The 20909-nt window shown below is 41.5% G+C and overlaps 1 protein-coding gene across 1 annotated transcript; it reads left to right on the top strand.

The window, feature by feature from the left end:
* Positions 1 to 7770: 7770 nt before the first annotated feature.
* On the top strand, positions 7771 to 19277 carry LOC112080564 (piggyBac transposable element-derived protein 4). The gene is made up of 4 exons (XM_024146362.2): positions 7771 to 8027; positions 9038 to 9490; positions 15019 to 17259; positions 17399 to 19277. The coding sequence occupies exons 1-4, from the start codon at positions 7862 to 7864 to the stop codon at positions 17716 to 17718; spliced, it is 3180 nt and encodes a 1059-aa protein (XP_024002130.1). The 5' UTR covers positions 7771 to 7861; the 3' UTR covers positions 17719 to 19277.
* Positions 19278 to 20909: the final 1632 nt, after the last annotated feature.

Raw genomic sequence — 20909 nt, forward strand, 5'->3', positions numbered from 1 at the left:
ACCCACCACCTTATTCCACTACTTTAAACCCATCTGATCCTACCTCAAGCCAATGACCTGAGAGGACTGGTCACTACTACACACCCTGTAACTCTTCTGAAGTCAAATCTCGTCCCCCGAAGTACTTCTCTGCAGTTGCCGCCACAACATCTATTTTCTGTGACTTATGTCCCATATCTGCAGTACAATTGATAACCATTGCTATGAACGCTAAGAAGCCAACCTTACTGAAACATACAGTATATCACTCATTGGCCTATCCCTCTGTTCTGGCAGAGATCTACTATTCACAGGGATRCTCTCAGAATCCCTCACCCTTGATCCACCCGCCTCTACTTTCTTTACTGCCTCAGCATATGACATCTTCTGCTCTACTCTGACCCTGGCCACCTCAACCTGCCTCTCTCGCACCGGACACCTCCGATCCCCAGCAACATGGGCACCCCTACAGTTGACACACACAACCTTTCCCACCGAAACTACACATTCCTATGCCCCATGTTTTCCTGCACAGTCCCCACATCTTGGAATCTCCCTCCTACACACTGCTGCAACATGAACATAAACGTGACACCTAGAACACTGCAGTGTATTTGGCACAAAAGCTCTAACAACATAACTCATATATCCTAACATTACTTTGTCAGGTAAAGACTGAATCAGAGCTCAAAGAACAGACTGTGTCACCTCTGTTTCACCACGCTACCCACTAGGTCTGCGTCGCACCAAACGGCAGGCATCGCAAACACAAGGAATCTTCAACTTAAATTGCTCCACCTCCACACTTTTTGCTACCCCAGAAATCACTCCTTTCAATGATGACCTGTACCTAAGCTCAAAGCAAGATACAGGCCTTTCCCCAAGTTACATCGCCTGCTCCGTCCGATCTAAAGAAACACAAAGAAACATCAGAAGTCGACTTCGGTTTACCTTCACGACTCAACAGCACTAACCATCTTTTCCACCCAACCTGAAACCACCCATGGATCAGCCAAAAGGCCTGGTTCCACTCCTTTCATTTCACCTTCAGAACTCGAACTAGCATCTGGCTCATTCTGTTTGAATTTGGCACCAATCTTCCTCAACATACCCTTTCCCTTGTTATTGCTAACCTCAACAGATTCAAGCCCATACTCTGCCTCCCTCAGTCTTTTCAACCTCTCTCTTTCCCTCAAATCCTCCTCCCTTATTAACCAATTACCCGACTCCTGAAAATATTATTTTCCAAGTCAAAATCTCTTTTTAACGTCCTCGTGCTAAGCCCTGTACTCCTTCCACTTCAAACTTGAGGACTTATCCAAATCTATCCCTCGACAGCAATCGCTAGTTTTGTTGCAAAACGTTTGGAGTAATGATTACACTGTCGTGTCTTTGGCTATGCCGGATTAAGTGATATGACATGCTATTCTATAAAATCCTGTCACATTCTGACCATAGTTCTTTTGGTTTTTCTTTGTTTTAGTATGGTCAGGGCGTGAGTTGGGATGGGCAGTCTATGTTTTCTGTTTCTATGTGGGTTTCTTGTTTGGCCTGATATGGTTCTCAATCAGAGGCAGGTGTTAGTCATTGTCTCTGATTGGGAACCATATTTAGGTAGCCTGTTTTGTAGTGTGTTTTGTGGGTGATTGTTCCTGTTCGTGTGTTCCTGTTCGTGTGTTCCTGTTTTTTTCTGTGTTCACTAGTTCGGGACTGTAGCGTCTTCATTGGTTTTCATCAGTTTATTGTTTTTGTTCATTCTTGAAAAGTATTCTAATAAACATGGATACGTACCACGCTGCGCATTGGTCTTCCGATCCTTCCTACCTCTCCTCGTCAGAGGAGGAAGACGAAAGCAGTTACAAATCCTTTCTCTGTAATTAATATTACCTGATTGAGCTAATCATGTAAATGTAATTAACTAGAAAGTTGGGGCACCACGCATCTTCCGAATAAACTCTTAAAGACCTAGTAATATTTTACATCAATAGCAGTCAATATTAATCGTCACCTTATTTCAGTCTCATCTGAAAGTTGTAAATTCTTGGTTATCTTCACGAACCCTGGCTAACAAGTTGAATCACTAATACAAAATTGGGTTTAATTATTTATTTACTAAATACCTAACTAATCACACAGAATTAATCATACCTTGATTACAAATTATGTCATAAAGGAAAACGTCCCTAGCGGACGGAACATATATGACAGCTGGTTACCCAAAGAAAAGGGGGTTGGGTTTGAGTGAAAGAGAGGGAAGACTGAAGAACAAAGGGAGAAGCAATGTCTCTATCGTAAAAACAGGATCTTATGCATTCTAAATTACCGCCCATTTGGAAAAGGAAAATGCAATGAATATTTACTCTGAGCTGCGCTTCAATAGGTAGGTGGTAGATGGAAGGCCGAGTTGCCCAATAGTTCTTCCATCCTTTGAAGAGCGTCTCTGGTGGTAAATTTGATACGTTGTAGTAACGTGGTTGACGGGATACTCTGTCTGTCCTCTCCTAGCCCAGTTTACAGCGGCCGCTGCTAACTCAAAGGCTAGGAGGTATCACTTCTGTAGCGAATAAGACTTCAAAGTTCATACCATTTGCAACCAAAGCTCACCCTGAGGTTGGCTTCGTTCTGTAGTTATTATCTGAACCCTTCTGACATCGGATCGTCATCCTAATGTACCCGGAAGAGAAGGTTACATTTTCGTCAAGGGCTTATATAGTGATGGGAGAAGGGTGTGTTTTCATAGTTTTATAACCCATGTCTCTTCACAGGGGCGGGCCACTGATTGAGCAGAGCCCCAAACTTATGAAAACCCAAATCTCTCATTTGGAAGCTAAAATTACATTTAATCTTTTCACCAATAATTTTATATTTAAACATTTGAATTGCACAACAATTCCATGTGAATCTGATAACTATAATGTGTAGACTTTCCACTGTACCGTTTATGTCATCCTATCATTGATGAGAATGTCTCAGATGACAACCGAACTGACATCATATTCATTAAGTACCAACGCATATGTTCAACTGGTTGGATTACCAAAATATGGTTAATTTCCCCCCACCTTCTGATGTTCCCAGAATCTCTATGTTAACCAAGGGATTTTCAATAGTCACATCAGTAGGGTAAGAGAGGAAAAAAGGGGGGAGAGGTATTTATGACTGTCATAAACCTACCCCCAGGCCAGCGTCATGACAACACCCATGGATTCATGGGAAGTCAATCAAAACATTACATTTTTAAGAGAAAGCAACTGCTATGATCCCACAGGAAATAAACCTATGTGAGTTTTTTAAATGCTCTGGAGTTGAGAATATTGGTATATTCAGAGACCAAAAAGTTGAGGAGGGAATTGGAGGTGGGAATTGCATTGAATTAAATAATTCATTTCCAATTATTTACCGCCTGGTACCACAGGAAAGTGTTATTAACCCGACTTTCAGTATGCTGGTCTGTATACCAATTTGTATTTCCGGTTTTGTATTTTCAATACTGACACAATTCGCACAACACAAACACTTGCACAATATGTAAACAATGGCCAAACTTAACCGATCCGGAACCACAGACCGAATGTTGTTCCATGCAATCAGCTGGCAAATTTCACATCCCTTTTAGTTGATTGCAAGGGAACGTGTTTGGTTACATTCGGCTATTGTTTATATATTGTGCATCATCTGCAATGCATCAGGAGATTGAAAATACAAGCGACAGAACCTGCCTGCACCGTAAAAAGTCAGGTAAACAATACTTTCCTGTAGATATTTTATCTCCATTTCCTACTGTCAAAAGGACCAACAGCCTGAACAACCAGCAAAGTAAGTGTACATTTCATTTTATTCAATATTCTGGCTTGTAGAGACTCTTGCATCTTTTTTAGGAACTTCTTTAAAACTGAATGTCCATGGGGTAACCATGGTAACACTGATGTTTAGGCAAGATTACTGTGTTCTCTGCAGTGAGTTCAGTTCACTTGAACATTTGCTACATTGCCGAATGGTTTGTACTGAACGACACGTTTTCCCAAAACGTTCTTGAACAGACTTTAATGGTACCTATGTTTGGTGGGTGTGCCAGGGTGTGGCTTGAAGCGATGAGTCTATTTTTAACCCACAACCCAACCCCTCAGTGTTTTCAACTGGTCATTCAGTACAGCAGTTTGTTCAGTTGAACGTTATGTTTTTATGTACTGAACGCAGCCCCAGTTTAGTTACAGTATCTCTGGTCCGTACCTTGTAGTAAAAACCCATACACATTGTGCCGCTGTGTTGTGTTTATGGGCTCCCCACCCGCTAATAAAATACAAGAAGAAGACAATGCGGAAGTGAATTTGCGAGCGGGTTTGTTTTATTAGCGTCCCGGCAGCAGCATTAAGACTTCCGGTTTTCCGATTTTGCCTTCACAATAAAGGTCTGGGGTAAAATGCTATGTGTATGATACGAAATCAATATTATATAATCAAATGTGTTGCTGAACTTTTACTGTGGTCAAAAAGCTTAAAATTGGGTGCCTGGACACTATACGGTTCAAATATAGCACCGTGTCATAGGACGCATATACAGTGCCTTCGGAAAGTATTCAGACCGCTTGACTTTTTCCACATTTTGTTACATTACAGCCTTATTCTAAAATGTATGAAATATTTTTTTACCCATAGTGACAAAGCAAAAACAGGTTTTTAGAAATGTTTGCTAATTTCTACAAAAATGTAGAACTGAAATATCAAATTTACATAAGTATTCAGACCCTTTACTCAGTACTTTGTTGAAGCACCTTTGGACGTGATTACAGCATCGATTCTTCTTGGGTATGACGCTACAAGCTTGGCACAACTGTATTTGGGGAGTTTCTCGCATTCTTCTCTGCAGATCCTCTCAAGTTCTGTCAGGTTGGATGGAGAGTGTTGCTGCACAGCTATTTTCAGGTCTCTCCAGAGATGTTCGATCAGGTTCAAGTCCAGGCTCTGGCTAGGCCACTCAAGGATATTCAGAGACTTGTCCCAAAGCCACTCCCGCATTGTCTTGGCTGTGTGCTTAGTGTCGTTGTCCTGTTGGAAGGTGAACCTTCGCCCTAGTCTGAGGTCCTGAGCACTCTGGAGCAGGGTTTCATAAAGGATCTCTCTGTACTTTGCTCCGTTCAACTTTGCCTCGATCCTGACTAGTCTCCCTGCCGCTGAAAAACATCTCCAAAGCATGATGCTGCCACCACCATCTTTCACTGTAGGGATGGTGCCAGGTTTCCTCCAGATGTGGTGCTTAGCATTCAGGCCAAAGAGTTTAATCTTGGTTTCATCAGACCAGAGAATCTTGTTTCTCATACTCTGAGTATTTAGGTGCCTTTTGGCAAACTCCAAGCGGGCTGTCATGTGCCTTTTACTGAGGAGTTGCTTCCGTCTGGCCATCCTACCAGAAAGGCCTGATTGGTGGAGTGCTGCAGAGATGGTTGTCCTTCTGGAAGTTTCTCCCATCTCCACAGAGGAACTCTAGAGCTCTGTCAAAGTGACCATTGGGTTCTTGGTCACCTCCATGACCAAGGCCCTTCTTCCCTGATTGTTCAGATTTGGCCAGGTGGCCAGCTCTAGGGAGAGTCTTGGTGGTTCCAAACTTCTTCCATTTAAGAATGACTGAGGCATCTGTGTTCTTGGGGACCTTCAATGCGGCAGAATTTATTTGGTAGCCTTTCCCAGATCTGTGTCTCGACATAATCCTATCTCAGAGCTCTACGGACAATTCATTTGACCTCAAGGCTTGGTTTTTGCTCTGACATGCACTGTCAACTGTGGGACCTTATATAGACAGATGTGTGCCTTTCCAAATCATGTCCAATCAATTGAATTTACCACAGATGGACTCCAATCAAGTTGTAGAAACATCTGAAGGATGGCCAATGGAAACAGGATGCATCTGAGCTCAATTTTGAGTTTCATAGCAAAGGGTCTCAATACTTATGTAAATAAGGTATTTCTGTTTTTTGTTTTTTTATACATTTGCAAAAAATTTATAAAAAACGGTTTTATTTTTGTTATTATGGGGTATTGTGTGTAAATTGCTTAGTGTTTTATTTAATACATTTTAGAATAAGGCTGTAACATAAAAAAATGTGTAAAAAGTCAAGGCGTCTGAATACTTTCCGAAGGCACGGTATTGTCATATCAGAATTCCTTCTGGTGGATACTTAAAAATACAACAACAATATGTTTATTCAAAAAGTTAAGAAAGATGTAAGTACATTTAGTCCAAAAAAGCATACTTTATTCATAACAAATATCACAATGAAGTTAATTATTCATATTGATCATCAACAGTTACACAGAAGTTTTACATTTGTTTCAAGTTTTATTGTCATATGCACAAGTACAGTGAAATGCTTACTTGCTAGCTCTTTCCCAACAATGCAGTATTCAATATCAAAATGTATAAAGTAGATTTGTTATTTTTTTAAACGCACAGGAAATAAGAATAACACGAGAAAGTAAGCTATATACATTTAGTAATTGCAGATGGACCATGGGTTAGGGTGGGCATCCATTGCCTAGCTGTTTAAATGTCTCAGTGCCTGGAGTCTTTGGTGGTTCAAAAGTCTCAGAGCTAGGGGATAGAAGCCTGTTGGTCCGAGACCCAATGCTCCGGTACCACCTGCAGGAGAACAGTTCACGGCTGGGGTGGCTGGAATCTTTGGACATTTTTCGGGCCTTCCTCAGACACAGCCTGTATGTCCTGGATGGCCTTATATGCAAGATCAGGGTTCAGGATATCAGCTCCTGAAATACACCAAATAATCTGAGAACCATAGTACATATGCAAGTTACACCACTTCATCACATCATTGCAGATTGATCTTCTTTTGACAATTATAGCATTCTTTCATGGCGTTCACCATTATTCTCAATGAATCTGATATACATGTTCTTGCATAACCCCTTCTGTACTCGTGCCAACACCTTCCCTATTTTCTTGGCAACAGAAATGTGTACATGGGGGTTTGACTTGTAATGCTGAAAACCTCCAGTAAATTGGACACTTTAATGTTTCCTGCAATTAGGCCTAACCATAAGAACTTTTTGAAATACCTACCACTTCTCTACCACTTCTCTCCGAATGGTCCTTCTCCCATTCATCACAAGTCAATGTAAGCACACCATTATTTGGAGTGGTATGCCTGAACCCTCCAAAATTTGCCTCATCTGACAAAACACATTTCTGTGTATCCTCGCTTATTTTGACGTCTCGTTACATGCTGCACATTTGATTCAGTTTTCATAGAGCTTACTATTTCCTCAGCTGATCAACCTCTACCACAACTTTCTGTCTCTAAGTGGTAGTATTCATTCCCAATATCTTGGGTGTCTGAGAATAGTTTTTGCTTCATAAGTAAGCCAAAATGTATTCCGCATACAGTGATTCACATTGTGACCAATGGAATGGGTGGACTCAAAGGCCAGCAACACTCCTTATTAATCCAGTAAGACTCCGTATTATTCAGTGCCCCATGAAATGACACCATATATACATTCTACAAAGCCTACTGAGTATTGCCTACAATACGTTTACTGCGCCACCTAGAATAATTTATGCTCTATAAGCCAATATGTATTTCAGTGTTTTACATTTGGGGCATTTATTTGACATTAAAACATGTTTTAAACCTCAAATGTAATGCAAATGTTACTTAAATGAATCATTGTTACTGTTTAGACAAATATTTTTCATATATAATAAATAAATATAGGTTATTCAACACGTTTCAACTATTACGTAGGGACTTTTATTTAGACCCGGAAGTACTTCTTTAGTGTTGCCGACGAGACGCTGATTTTTATGGCCACTTTCCTCGTGGATTAAGCTTCACTCGTTGAAAAAGACCTGACTCTCAGTCTACTGAAACATGTATAAACTAAAGTCGTTTCGTGTATTTTTAAATGAGCGTTTAACGGTGGCTGCTGTGGAGATTTTCGGGGCAGCTGAGAAAACGGTAGTGGAGTACGAGGAGGAGAATGATCGTCTACGGAGACTGCTGCGGATTACACCGGAGATAAAACTATATAGAATAGGTTAGTATACGGTAGAGCTACTGGCTAGCTATAGTTCTACTCAATTGATAAACTGTTTAGGCAAACGGTGATCACCACTTCATCAATTTAAAAAAAAGTTATCTACCTTAACTTTTACCATACATTATTACATTGTTTTGTCACGAAAAGCTGATTTTAAATAACGTACAGTTGCATTCAGGCATGTTTAAAGGCTGCTTAGATCATAACTAGATCTGCAATGGTCGATATGGAATTTAATCTGGGGTGCTTTCATTACGACAGAACATTGTACAACGTTGAATACAACTGAAACAATACGGTATTTGGGCGTAATATTTAGTCCAAACAGTTGCAAAACGCAACGAAAACGAAAGTCTCAATTGGACAAATTCAGGTAGGTCCCGCCCAGTTTCGTTACGTTTGCTTCCGTTTATGAAACGTTCTGCAACAGAATTGGCGTAATGACACCCGAGTTGAACTGTGATTATAGTGGCCCTGAGGGCGATTGTGTATGGTGTGTTGCACGAGTTTTGAGATTTCAAATGGTCACACCCATATTGATCAGTCCACACCTTGCCGCCCCATGGGAGCAAACATACCTCAAAGGTTGTTAAAGAATGGTGCTCACCGTTTTGGGGAAACGTGTTGCTCAGTACAAACGTAGTCCAGGTGCGACAAATCTAGGGCCTTTAGGACCTGTCTGGTTGACTGAGATGTCAAGAAGGCAGGGCAGCGCACTATCATGGACAGACCTCTTCCCATTTTCGCAACCATTGAGTCTATGTTTTGAGCATGACAGCTTGCTATCTAGGGTTACACCCAGGAGTTTAGTCTCCTCAAGTTGCTCAATCGCCATATTATTCAATAGTAGATCTAAATGAGGTTGAGCGAGTGATTTGTCCAATTTGTGATTTGTTCGAGGCCACTTTGTTGTATAGGTCATAGAGCTATAATTCACATGTATAATTGTTCTATTTAATTCTGTGGTATATAGCTTAAACCTCTTCTCACCCTCTCCTTCCCTCCAGACCTGCAGCTCTCTCTTGCTGTCTCTGAAGAGGAGGTTCCCTCTGAGCAGCAGCACTGTGAGCAGGAGTGGAGCCCCAGTCAGGGGCAGCAGGATCCAGAGCACACACAGATTAAAGAGGAACAGGAGGAACTCCGGACCAGTCAGGAGGAAGAGCAGCTTAAAGGGCTCTTTGATACGAAAGATTCCATATTCACTCCTCCTTATGTGAAAAGTGAACTTGATCAGGAGGAACCACTTCACAAAGCCATACTAGCTGAATACCCAACTCTCAGTCGACTGAAAATGTCTAAACTAGAGTCGTTTCGTGTGTTTTTAAATGAGCGTTTAAAGGCATCTGCTGCTGTGGAGATTTTCAGGGCATTTGAGAAAATGATTGCGGAGTACCTGGAGGAGAATGATCGTCTACGGAGACTGCTGCGAATCACACCGGAGATAAAACTATGTAGAATAGGTACGTATATATACCTACTAATATCTAACTAGTTATGCTATAGTCAATAAGTCATCGTATTATATACAGTGCCTTCAGAAAGTATTCGCACCCCTTTACTTTTTCCACGTTGTTGTGTTACAGCCTGAATTATAAATGGATTAAATTGAGATTGTCACTGGCCTTGACACAATACCCCATAATGTCAAAGTGGATTTATGTATAGACATTTTTACAAATTAATAAAAAATGAATAGCTGAAATGTCTTGAGTCAATAAGTATTCAACCCCTTTCTTATGGCAAGCCTAAATAAGTTCAGGACTAAAACAAATCCCACACTGAACAAGTCACATAAGTTGCATGGACTCTCTTTGTGCAATAATATTTTTTAACGTGATTTTCGATCCACTACCTCATCTCTGTATCCCAGACATACAATTAACTGTAAGGTCCCTCAGTCGAGCAGTGAATTTCAGACACTGATTCCACTACAATGACCAAGGAAGCTTTCCAATGCCTCGCTAAGAAGGGCACCTATTGGTAGATGGGTAAAAAAAACACACATTGAATATCCCTTTGAGCAGACACTTGGGGAACAATTCACCTTTCAGCAGAACAATAACCTAAAACACAATGTCAAATATACACTGGTTGCTTACCAAGATGACATTGAATGTTCCTGAGTGGCCTAGTTTTGACTTAAATCGGCTTGAAAACCTATGGCAAGACCTGAAAATGGTTGTATGTCAGTGATCACCAATCAATTTGACAGAGCTTGAAGAATTTTTCAAAGAATAATGGGCTATCCAGGTGTGCAAAACTTTGAGACTTACTCAGAAAGACTCACCACTGTAATCGTTGCCAAAGGTGATTCTAACATATATTGACTCTGGTTGTCGTGAATACTTATTAAATGAGATATTTCTGTATCTCATTTTAAAAAATGTCAACTTGTTTTCACTTTGTCATTATGGGGTATTGTGTGTGTTTAGAGGGGTGAAGGAAATAAATACATTGAATCAATTTTCAATTCCGGCTGTAACACAACAACATGTGGAATAAGTCAAGGGGTAGGAATACTTTCTGAAGGCACTGTACTAGGGTTTAAAGTCACATCCGAACTACCCTCTTTGTGCAAATCCATGTGAATGCAGTGTCTTTTCCTATGATATGATGTAAAACATTTCAGCCTACTTTTCGTTTCAGGACTGGGTTTTTCGATTTTAGTCATTTAGCAGACGCTCTTATCCAGAGTGACTTACAGTTACAGCATGCGTCTTAAGATGGCTAGGTGGGACAACCACATATCACAGGTATAGTAAGTAAGGGGGGAGTCCACATCCAAGCTGAGATATCTGCCAGGCATGCAGAGATGCGTTTCACCACCTGGGTGTCAGAAGGGGGAAGGAGAAAAGTGGTTGAGTGTCATTTGCATAGCAATGATAGGAGAGACCATGTGAGGATATGATGGAGCTGAGTGGCTTGGTGTATAGAGAGAAGAGGAGAGGGTGAAGAGCCTGAGACGCCCAGCGTGGAGAGGAGGATCTGATGGTTCATGGTGTCGAAGGCAGTGGATAGATCTAGGAGGTTGAGAACAGAGGAGAGAAAGTCAGCTTTGGCAGTGCGGAGAGCCTCTGACACAGAGAAGAGCGGTCTCGGTTGAGTGACCCGTCTTGAAGCCTGACTTGTTATGGTCAAGAAGATCGTTATGAAAGAGAACTAGAGTTGATCAGAGACATCACGTCTCTAGTTTTTGACGTCAGATGAGTCAAGTTTTGGTTTCTTGAGGGACTCGGGCGATTTGAAGTCAGAGGAGTGGTCAGGAATGAGGGAATTGAGGAATGGGAGTAGGTCTCCAGAGATGGGGCGTCAGGGTCGAGTGGGCAGGTTGTCGGGCGGTCAGACCTCACTACTTGCAGGATTTTATTTGGAGAGGGAGGTGAGAAAGAGGTCAAGGCATAGTGTAGTTCTGTGTGAGTGGGACCAGTGGACTCAATAGGCTGAGTGAATGACGAGCGGATGTCGTCAACCTTCTTTTCAGCAGGATATGTTTTTGCACCTCCAAAATAATCATCATCGATTGGATAAATCTTCAACTTTCAATAATTTTTTTAGCTGGTCTGTATTAAAAATAAATGTGATTAATTTTATGAATGGTATAATTGTGTTATATGCTCCCCCTGCTCCCCAAGATGAATGTTTTTGACCACTCAAGTTTTGCTTCACTACACGTTCTACAGCTTTCCAGGAACTTAGTTACATGTCATTTGCAGCATGCAGGCTACAATGACTTTGCTCATGATCATATCATATCACTTCCCCTGTGAGAACCATGAGCACAGGTTGACTTGGATTTGCTGTGCCGAAGCCTGCCAGTAGCCTACCTACCAAAGGTTGCACCGTGTCCATCACAATGTAGAAAAACGGCTTCTTTCAAAAGTTAGCGATATTTTTATATATACAGTACCAGTCAAAAGTTTGGACACACTTACTCATTCAAGAGTTTTTCTTTATTTTACTATTTTTTACATTGTAGAATAAGTGAAGACATCAACTATGAAATAACACAAAAATATATATAATAGTCACCAAAAGTGTTAAACAAATCAAAATATATTTAATATTTTAGATTCTTCAAAGTAGCCACCCTTTGCCTTGATGACAGCTTTGCACACACTTGGCATTATCTCAACCAGCTTCATGAGGTAGTCACCTGGAATGCATTTCAATTAACAGCTGTGCCTTGTTAATTTGTGGAATTTCTTTCCTTCTTAATGCGTTTGAGCCAATCAGTTGTGTTGTAACAAGGTAGGGGGGGTATACAGAGGGTAGCCCCATTTGGTAAAAGACCAAGTCCATATTATGGCAAGAACAGGTCAAATAAGCAAAGAGAAACGACAGTCCATCATTACCTTTTAAGACATGAAGGTCAGTCAATGAAGGTCAGTCAAAACTGCAGTCACAAAAACCATCAAGTGCTATGATGAAACTGGCTCTCATGAGGAATGCCACATCAAAGGAAGACCCAGAGTTACCTCTGCTGCAGAGGATACGTTCATTAGAGTTACCAGCCCCAGAAATTGCAGCCCAAATAAATGCTTTGGCGTTCAAGTAACACACATCTCAACATCAACTGTTCAGAGGAGAGTACTTGAATCAGGCCTTCACGGTTGAATTGCTCCAAAGAAACCACTACTAAAGGACACCAATAATACAAATAGACTTGCTTGAGCCAAGAAACACCAGCAATGAACATTAGACCGATGGAAATCTGTCCTTTGAGATTTTTGACTCCAACCGCCGAGTCTTTGTAAGACAGAGAGTAGGTGAACGGATGATCTCCGCATGTGTGGTTTCCACCGTGAAGCATGGAGGAGGAGGTATGATTGAGCTTTGCTGGTGACACTGTCTGTGATTTATTTAGAATTCAAGGCACACTTAACCAGCATGGCTACCACAGCATTCTGCAGCGTTACGCCATCCCATCTGGTTTGCGCTTAGTGGGACTATCATTTGTTTTTCAACATGACAATGACCCAAAACACACCTCCAGGCTGTGTAAAGGCTATTTGACCAAGAAGAAGAGTGATGGAGTGCTGCATCAGATGACCTGGCCTCAACAATCAACTAACCTCATCCAAATTGAGATGGTTTGGGATGAGTTGGACTGTAGAGTGAAGGAAAAGCAGCCAACGAGTGCTCAGCATATGTGGGAACTTCTTCAAGACTGTTGGAAAAGTATTCCAGGTGAAGCTGGTTGAGAATGCCAATAGTGTACAAAGCTGTCATCAAGGCAAAGTGTGGCTACTTTTGAAGAATCTCCAACATAAAATATATTTTGATTGTTTAACACTTTTTTGGTGACTACATGATTTCATATGTTATTTCATAGTTTTGTTGTCTTCACTATTATTCTACAATGTAGAAAATAGTAAAAAATAATTAAGAAAAACCCTTGAATGAGTAGGTGTCCAAACCTTTAACTGGTTCTATATATACACTACCGTTCAAAAGTTTGGGGTCACTTAGAAATGTCCTTGTTTTTGAAAGATAAGCAAAAAAAATAAAAATTGGTCAATTTTTAAAATAACATCAAATTGATCAGAAATACGGTGTAGACATTGTTAATGTTGTAAATGACTATTGTAGCTGGAAATGGCCGATTTTTTATGGAATATCTACATAGTCGTACATAGGCCCATTATCAGCAACCATCACTCCTGTGTTCCAATGGCACGTTGCGTTAGCTAATCCAAGTTGATCATTTTTAAAAGGCTAATTGATCATTAGAAAACCCATTTGCAATTATGTTAGCACATCTGAAAACTGTTGTTCTGATTTAAAGAAGCAATAAAACTGGCCTTCTTTAGACTAGTTGAGTATCTGGAGCATCAGCATTTGTGGGTTCGATTACAGGCTCAAAATGGCCAGAAACAAATAACTTTCTTCTGAAACTTGTCAGTCTATTCTTGTTCTGAGAAATGAAGGCTATTCCATGCGAGAAATTGCCAAGAAACTGAAGATCTGGTACAACGCTGTGTACTACTCCCTTCACAGAACAGCGCAAACTGGCACTAACCAGAATAGAAAGAGGAGTGGGAGGCCCCGGTGCACAACTGAGCAAGAGGACAAGTACATTAAAGTGTCTAGTTTGAGAAACCGATGCCTCACAAGTCCTCAACTGGCAGCTTCATTAAATAGTACCCGCATAACACCAGTCTCAACGTCAACAGTGAAGAGGCGACTCCGGGATGCTGGCCCTTTTGTTGATGTTTATCAACTCTGCTTGGAAATTCCCAACCACAATTTGTGAATATGTATAACTACCCATCCTTCTCTCTAAGACAGGAAATTACGTTGAAATAGTGCCTACAACTTCCTCTGGGCAGGTCTTTTTAAGAAGTTATTTTTTAACTTTCACCGTGAATAGATAAAAGTAGCACGAACGTGTCAGTACTTTCTCTTGTTTGGACATCAGTGTCACACATTTTTTCTTTTGACGAATGTTGCATAATATTCTATTAGAACTTCCTCTGACGATTCTCCGGATAGTTGGTCCTTATGATGCCGTCCAGACTCAAATGCTACATTGGAGCCATAAAGGTCCCTTTTGACTAGCTGAGGATGGTGATTTGGTCAAGTGTGAAACGCTCTATCTAGAAACAATTGATTGTGTGTACAACAGCGCATTGCCAATATACAGCAACTTCGCCAAGCTATTGAAGAGGAGGGGGACAACATTCCACAGACCACAATAAACAGCCTGGCCAGCTGTATGCAAAGGAAATGTTTCACTCTGCATGAGGCTAATGGTGGTCACACCAAATACTTACTGGTTTTCTGATCCACGCCCCTACTTTTGAAAAATAGCTTATCTGTGACCAACAGATGCATATCTCTATTCCCAGTCATGTGAAATCCATAGATTAGGGCCTAATTTATTTATTTCAATTGACTGATTTCTTAGAAATTAGAAGTTGTTGCATATTGCGTTTTTATATTTTTGTTCGGTATAGATAACTTCTGCTCTTCCTCTCCTTTCCTCCAGACTCCCTGAAGCTCTCTCTTGCTGTCTCTGAAGAGGAGGTTCCCCCTGAGCAGCAGCACTGTGAGCAGGAGTGGATCGCCAGTCTGCAGCAGGAGGACCCAGAGCCCACACAGATTAAAAAGGAACAGGAGGAATTGGGGACCAATCAGGAGAAAGAGCAGCTCTTTGATGCCGAAGACTCCATATTCCCTCCTTCCTGTGTGAAAAGTGAATGTGATCAGGAAGATCCACTTCAGTGCTGGACTCTTCCCCAAACCCAGACTGTGGAAAACAGAGAGAGTGACACTAAATCAGTGGATCTCACACCTTTTGTAACCGTGACTCACATAAAGGATTTCAAAATTCCCTGTGACCCTCCAGATTATCAGAACAATGCCTCCAGCCACAGCTCAGCCGAAAACAGCGACCCAGTAGGACTTGACAGCAGCCCACTATTGCATCCTAGCCCACTATTGGATCCAAACCTATCAATGGGGGAACATTATTCCAAACTTGGCAACATGTCTAGAAAAACTCACCGCTGCCGTGACTGTGGTAAAAAGTTTGCTCTGAAACCTGACTTGCAGAATCATTTGACTCTTGCGAAGAAGAGACTCAGCGAATGTCAGTTTTGCAAAAAACGCTTCAACTCCACTTGTGAACTGAAGACCCATGTCCGACTCTGTCAAGGTGGCAAACCTTGCACCTGCCCTGTTTGTGGCAAGACCTTCAAAGAAACAAAATTTCTGTCCAGGCACATGAGGATTCACACTGGAGAGAAACCATTTAGCTGTGTTGACTGCGGTAAAAGCATCACTCTCAAGCAACTCACAAATGTGGAAATTCTGGAGATTTTTGTAAATTCTGACAATGAGTCTGAGTATGAAACGGAGGAATCAGATTCTGACAGTGACTGTAAGGAGCTGCCGCCAAACCTCATGGGCATTGAGAACCCTGAATCTGAGGACCCCTTGACCACCGACAAAGTCTCAGGTCCCTCTGAAGATGCTGGTGGTGATGGAGGCACACCAACAGTGGGTGAAGTACTGGAGGTCTGCGGTAGCTGGAAGGCCACCAGCCATTTCACCCCTCCTGGCCTTGCTGTTGGCTTTGATGAGTCCCAGTCTGGAGTAAAAAGCCCCTTTTCATCTCCCTCTGCAGCAGAGTGCTTCAAGCTGTTTCTGACAGAGAAGCTGATGGGAGACATAGTGGAGGAGACTAATCGCTATGCCTTGGAGCTACTGGAGAGGAGAGAGCCAGGAGTGAGGGGGAAGCTTGCTAAATGGGTGACAACCACAATTAGTGAAATGTATACCTTCCTAGTGACAGTCCTTCTCATGGGAATAGTGAAGAAGAACTCTCTAAGGGAATACTGGAGCACGGATCCTATGTTTGCAACTCCATTCTTTGCCACTCTCTTTTCCCAAGATCGCTTCCTAGTTCTGCTGCGATGCCTGCATTTCGTCAACAATGCTACTGCCAACCTAAATGACCCCTTACACAAAATAAGAAATGTTCTTACCAGCCTGACATCAGCATTCGGTCAGGTCTTTATGCCATACAAGGACTTATGCATTGACGAGTACTTGATGTTATGGAAGGGTAGGCTGGCATTCCGTCAATACATTCCCTCCAAAAGGCACAGGTTTGGGGTGAAGTTCTTTTTTTTGTGCGACGTGAAGACAGGATTTGTCCAGGACATTATAGTTTACACAGGGTCCACCACTGACGTCCAACATTATGAAGGGCTTGGGGTGTCCGGGTCCGTGGTGATGACCATGCTGGCTCCTCATCTCGGGAGGGGCCACACTTTGTATGTGGACAATTGGTACAGCAGTCCCACACTCTTCCAGCATCTGTTCTCCAACAGCACAGGGGCCTGTGGCACAGTCCAATCAAACAGGAAGGGGATGCCGTCATTTGGAAGCAGGAAGATGCAGAGGGGAGAGGTGGAGTTCAAGGAGAACGGTCAACAGCTGGCAGTAAAGTGGCATGACAAACGAGACGTACATGTTCTTTCCACTGTCCATACAGCAACCATGTCACCCACAGGGAAGGTTGACCACCTGACAGGTGAGCGGAAGATCAAACCAGACTGTGTGCTTGACTATAACCGCAAAATGGGGGCAGTGAATAAGGCAGACATGATAAACCGCTTTGTGGCATGCGCCTGGAAAACCACCAAGTGGTATAAGAAGATATTTTTCCATCTGATCGACACTGCTGTCCTCAATGGCCACATAGTTCACCGCCAGCTATCAGGTGAGACAATTAATGAACAAGGTCTTTTGAAATTTTACATACAGTTCACATACAAATCACATTGTTCCATTATGCAATTATATTGACAATATCTCTCACCTACCCACTCCTTCATTCTCCCTCTTTATCGCCCCCATAGGTGAGGTGATTACCTACCAAAAGTACAGAGAGAACCTCATGAGAGAGCTGCTGGAGGAGCACCACACCCCTCGGCGTCCACCCACTGGGGGCCGTCCTGCTGCAGACAATCCCTTACGCCTCAATGCACGGCATTTTCCCTCAAAAGTCCCTCAAACTGCTGCACAAGGTAGTCGCACACGGAGGCACTGCAAAGTCTGCCTTTCCAGCACCAGGAGAAGGAAGCAGAGGAAGTTGACAAAGTACATGTGTGTACCTTGCGACATACCCCTGTGTGTTGCGCCGTGCTTTGGGGAGTACCATACGCTCAAGCACTATTGAGCACATCTGCAGAAATTACTGACTGACTGAATTGAAAGGTGACCTGCCATGATACAATGACTTTAGGGGTGGGGATGCAGTTTTTGTTCAACCGCTACGTGAATATTGAAATATGGGCTAGGCATGTTTGTAATGAAATGACAGTTGTCATTGTCTTTTCTTTAAAAAATTCCTCCAGTAAAACTGTAAAGAAGTGTACGTTCAAAGAGTATGTTGTTAGAATACAAAAGCTGGCCTCAATCTTCAGGAAACAGAGATGTCAGCAACTCCAGTTCCAGTTATGATGTTGGCAAATTACGTTCAATATTGTTTGTTTCTAAAAGTAAAGAATATAGATGAGTGATTAGTAATTACAATAGAATAACAGGAATTAGCAATAAAACAACATTACAATGAAGTGACATTACACTGCTATAAGAATATTAAGTTGCATTTACAACATGACATGTATAAATGCACCAGTAACTGAATAGCTCCACAAGGGGGCAGGGCAGAGCTATGTTTAACAGGCTAAATAAATACACAGGCCTGATCATGAGGGCAGCTTCAAAAGGATACAACACAAGCTTATACTTCTCTGGCATGATTAGCAGTTTTTTACAGAACTAATGGAAGAATGTACATAAGCACAATTCAGTATAACACCATAAAGGTTATGCAATTAGTACCTCGCATGTCTGCAGTTATAAAGGAATAGACAGAATACATATTGTTCCATACATGCATATCTTGTGCTACAGTTGAAATTAGTTAAAACGATAATACAGAAACTATTATGCTAAGGTAAATAACGCACACGTGTACAAAGTAATTATTATTAAGGAAAACAACATCGAAGGCAATGCGGGCGCCAGCGGCAACACCTGCCAGGGGTAAAACGTTTGGGCAGGTTTTGTTCTGACTGGAGATGCACAAATGTCTGCATTCTTGACCTGGGCAAACCCTGGGGGACTGCTTGGGCTCTCATCCAAGAGAGAAGTTGTCTGGCTCATTTAAACTTTAGCATAACATGTCTCAAATGTAAATTTCCCGCGACAGTGAAATGGGCTAGCAACTTCTGTGTAATAATGAGGCGGAATGCACCTAATTTCAGAGTGACATTTGAAGATAATTTGAAATTGACAAATTGAAACAGCCTATAGATCATTAGCACGCAGTGTGCTGTGCTTTGAAGCAAGCAGGGGTTAACTGTCCTGTTGTGTAACAATCACATTTCGGTACAGAGAGCGCATTCTGACATCACAAGCATAAAAACTGACATTTGGAACTCCCGTGTGAAAAGGTAAAACATTTATACTTTCCAGAAAATCTATCCTTCTGTCCAAGAGTATTTTTCATCCATTTTGATCCTATGGTACTCATTCATGATATTGTTTGAAATTGAACCTTTTGGGAAGTAATTATATACAGTGGAGTCGTAAGTGCAAACTGTTTAATGAGATATTCCAGAGGCTTGAAAACGATCTCGTTATTATTTTTTTTTTCAACCTCCCGTTTTGGACTTGACGTGTCAATGTATGGCTCATACATGCATAATAAACTATCTACAATCTAACTGACATTTAGTGCTTGTACCTGTCATGTAGTGAATGTGTGCGCTCTGAAGTCACAGGGCTGCATGGGTTTACCATTAGTTATCTTAATAACAGCGAAAATACACTGAACAAAAATAGAAACGTAACATGTAAAGTGTTGGTCCCGTGTTCATGAGCTGAAATAAAAGATCCCAGAAATGTTACATTCACACAAAAAAACGTATTTCTCTAAAATCTAAAATCTCAAATATATTTTGATTTGTTTAACCCTTTTCTGTTTACTACATGATTCCATATGTGTTATTTCATAGTTTTGATGTCTTCACTATTATTTTACAATGTAGAAAATAGTACAAATAAAGAAAAACCCTGGAATTAGTAGGTGTGTCCAATCAGTTACACATACATGTCAGTACATATACACAACAACTAGGTCACATGGGGGAGAGACGTTGTGCAGGTTTTCTGTTCACTAGCACTATACAAGATGGAAGGGAGTTCTGTGCCCTCATGGCTCTGTATAATAGTGTATGTTTCCTTGAATTTGTCCGTGACCTAGGGACTGCGAAAAGACCCCTGGTGGCATGTCTGGTGGGGTAAGTGTGTGTGTGTAAGTTTACAATGCAAACAATTTGACGCAGTCAGTTTTTCCTCAACTCTCAGCTAAGAGAGACTGGCATGCATAGTATTAATATTAGCCCCCTGATTACAATGAAGAGCAAGACGTGTCGCTCTGTTCTGGGCCAGCTGCAGCTTAACTAGGTCTTTCTTTGCAGCACTTGACCATATGAGTGGACAATAATCAAGATAAGATAAAACTAGAGCCTGCAGGACTTATGGAGTGTGGTGTCAAAAAAAGCATATCTTTATTACAGACAGACCTCTGCCCATCTTTACAACCACTGAATCTATATGTTTTTACCATGACAGTTGTGGTGGCATATTTCTGCTTTACCAAATGAGGAGAGGTACAAACTACACACCAGTCAGAGTTACACTTAAACTACATCTTTAATAATAATAATAAGCTTTAGCATTTGACTTTCAACAATTCACTATTTCTAATGGACCGTTGGCTACAGAAAAATACAAAGATCTTTTATAGCCAAGATACACCCCTCTCAACTTACATGACGAATCACAGATCTTAGAACTGTTCACAAAGAAATACTTTATCTTGAGAAAGGTGTATCCCTTAGCCAGATAACATTCACTATTAATTATCGTTGAGTTTGGTCCCTCAGACGAGGTTCTAATCTCGTTCCTGGTACTTCATAGTACAAAAACACCAACTCATCCAATGGCATATATCAATTGTCAACTCTAGATACTCCCATCTCAAGTAAAACCCCCTCTTGACCCCACTCCTGGACAAGCTCACTGAGGGGAGTGAGCCTCTAGGTCATACACTATCCCAGGATAAGTGTAAGATCAGAGAGGACATACAATGTTTCCAGACACTGCCATACACCTCCCCCCAATGGGAAAAGGAGGGAGTGACTGGCGCACAGACATTGTGGAGACAGGTAATTGGTTCCCCATTAATCACGCCATGCCTTCACATGGTTTAAGAATAGGTAAAGACACATTCACATATGAAGACAATGTTCCATTCTGTCCTCTTCCCTTTCTGATATTCTGCATAGCACCAGGGAC

This window comes from Salvelinus sp. IW2-2015, unplaced genomic scaffold, assembly GCF_002910315.2.
Source record: "Salvelinus sp. IW2-2015 unplaced genomic scaffold, ASM291031v2 Un_scaffold16374, whole genome shotgun sequence".
Taxonomy (NCBI): domain Eukaryota; kingdom Metazoa; phylum Chordata; class Actinopteri; order Salmoniformes; family Salmonidae; genus Salvelinus; species Salvelinus sp. IW2-2015.

Excerpts from the sequence above, each read along its gene's own strand:
- LOC112080564 (XM_024146362.2), top strand. The coding sequence starts at position 7,862 with ATGTATAAACTAAAGTCGTTTCGTGTATTTTTAAATGAGCGTTTAACG. Across the intron at positions 9,491-15,018 it reads GATAAAACTATGTAGAATAG|ACTCCCTGAAGCTCTCTCTT; the intron begins GTACGTATATAT and ends CCTTTCCTCCAG. Across the intron at positions 17,260-17,398 it reads AGTTCACCGCCAGCTATCAG|GTGAGGTGATTACCTACCAA; the intron begins GTGAGACAATTA and ends TCGCCCCCATAG.